Genomic DNA, 2,500 nt, shown 5'->3' with positions numbered 1-2,500 from the left:
TACTAACTAGCTCTACCTACGTATTGAGCACTTTTGAAGTAAATACTTAGTTTACGCATAAATCTATACTTTCGTATATTAAATTTATGCGAATAAATGAAGTAGTTATATATATGTATATACACACACACTAGCTATACCTATCTTGCTTTTTAATTTTATTTGTTTCTACATTTTTGAAACGTATACCAAAAAAAAAATAATTATAATGTGTCCACATTACTCACCATGTTGCCTAGAATATATGTACCATAGTTCATAATGATCAGCTTGTTAGTTTAGGGCTGAATTCTGAATATTTTGTACCAATTTGGGGATCTTGTCTTTATTTTCAGGAAAGCTGATGAAGGCCTAAAGAGAGTCAGCCAACAAGGGCAAAACTCCAACATTCTTCCAAAGGATATCACAAACAAAAACATCATGGCATACGGTAATTTTTCTTCTCCCCTCCACTCCTCCATTTCGCTCAGAAAATTCATTTGCATATACAAGAAGCTGTAACATGATACATTTTGAACAAAAAAAAAATCAAAGGTTATTTAAGATCTAATGTTTTATTTGGAATAAAAAGTAACATATATATAAATATAATTTTTAAATAAATATTGAATTATTTTTATACCTACAAACACTAATGTTTCATACTTATGCAATCATCAGTTTAGGAAGTGATAATTACTGCTGGTTGGGAGATTCAAACCCAGTCATGAAGTCACCCTTGATTTCATAGGCTAGCATTCTATCTCAAGGCCACCAGTAATTAACACAAGAATTGAGGGGAAATTAAGTGCTTATAGATGCCAAATCAACATTGTAAACAATCAGTTTTATGAAAAAATCTGTGTTGTATGTACTCATGATTAAACAAAAGTATCATATTCCAAAAATCATGTAAATTGATCAAGTAGTTGTATTTTTATGAAGAAAATCATTTTTGAGCAATTAAAATTCATAGGGTATTACAACATAAAGTTAATAAGTATGAATTATTGTGGAGATGTCACTACTTGGATACTCATAGAATTTGATTTTCTTTTGATAAAAATAAAACTCCTTGATCAATTTACATGATTTTTGGAATATTTTCATTTCGTCACGTTTATGTACATCATACAGATTTTTCTTTATTTTTGTTTTTTAATACATGAGTACAAGAACTAGCAATACACATGAACGATAAAACGCTTTGGATAATTACGGATTTCAAGGGGGTTCTGTTAAAATCGTCATATTTAAAAATCCAAAGCACCTTAAGTCCTCAAAATACCACTGTTTTGTTCGAAAATGAATATACTTTCAAATAAATTAATAAATAATAATGTACATTATATATTTTAAGATTTTTAAGCAAATAAAGTGATAAAAATGTTAACATCATAAAACAGTGTTTTCGGTAATGATCCCCCCCTTGTACCACATTTCTCTTAAGAATTTCGTTATGAAATTTGGAAATTAACTAGAAGAGATATCACTTTTAATAGATTTGGTTGTCCGAAATTCTTTTGACAACTCATTTTTTTGTTGTGTTAAAAAGAAGACTTCAACATGATGAGTTTGGAAAATTTTGAAAAGAAAATTTCTTTGGACACCCACTGTTAAATAAATCAGTCTTTTTACTACATTTATCCATTAAAAATAAAAATGTAACCGACTTTCTCTTGTGGTACCAAGCAATTTAAAATCATGATACCTGGAAAAAAATCGTTCTATTTTTAAAAACTATCTAAAAACGATCTGTAGAAGCAGCAGCAGCAGCAGCAGCAATAGTATTGATGCCAGTAATACTATGGCTGATATTAATTACTTTACTGTAAACAAATGTTTTTGTTTTGTTTTTTATTCCAGAACGAATTCAAAATTTTAAAAATTAAAATATGAATATAACAAAAATGTTTTTAGAGCTATTTGGTTACTTATCAGAATATATAATTTTAAAGCAATCCTGCATTATTTTTGGTCAAATTTAAAAAATATAGTTGAAAAAACAAATATGTAACGTGTGCACTTCTATCCATTACATTAATTTTTAACAGTGAATTAAACACTGTTTTGTTTAAAAAAAAAAAAAAAATTGTGAAATACGACTTTTTTTTGCTTCACGTGTGCGAACAGTAGCCCCCTCCCCCACTCCCAATATATTTTTTTCCGTCTTTTTTTTTACAATTTTTTTTCAGCAGATTATAATCGAATGGACACTAATCTACCCAATTATATATATATATATATATATATATAATACAAAATCAATATTTTAATATTTGTAGGACGTGCTCAGTTTCTAGTTAAGTTCCTATTTGCGTGTCTCCTCATGAGAACAGTTAGACACAAGGTCAGTTAATGTGAGAAAAATCCAGCTTCCCAAAAAGGGTCGATCTGGATAGAAACAAACATAAAAATTGTCTCGGTTATGAAGGATTTCTCCTTCACTGACAGAGGACAGAAAAGGCGAAGTGTAGCATCGGAATACTACACTGTGATCTTGGCCTGAAGTCCAGGTAGA

The 2,500-nt window shown here is 29.1% G+C and overlaps 1 protein-coding gene across 2 annotated transcripts in view; it reads left to right on the top strand.

Annotated features, from left to right (window-relative positions):
- Positions 1 to 2,500, top strand: part of LOC145249443 (gamma-secretase subunit Aph-1-like) — a gene marked incomplete in the record, with an annotated part of 34,721 nt that overhangs the window by 17,742 nt on the left and 14,479 nt on the right. For both annotated transcript variants that reach the window (XM_080111001.1, XM_080111002.1), the window contains 1 exon segment: positions 336 to 430. In XM_080111001.1, coding sequence (XP_079967127.1) covers positions 336 to 430 — 95 coding nt within the window.

The sequence above is a fragment of the Euprymna scolopes genome, chromosome 28 (genome assembly GCF_053919585.1).
Source record: "Euprymna scolopes isolate OS-2025 chromosome 28, ASM5391958v1, whole genome shotgun sequence".
Classification (NCBI taxonomy): domain Eukaryota; kingdom Metazoa; phylum Mollusca; class Cephalopoda; order Sepiida; family Sepiolidae; genus Euprymna; species Euprymna scolopes.
This window is presented reverse-complemented; position numbering and strand designations above follow the sequence as displayed.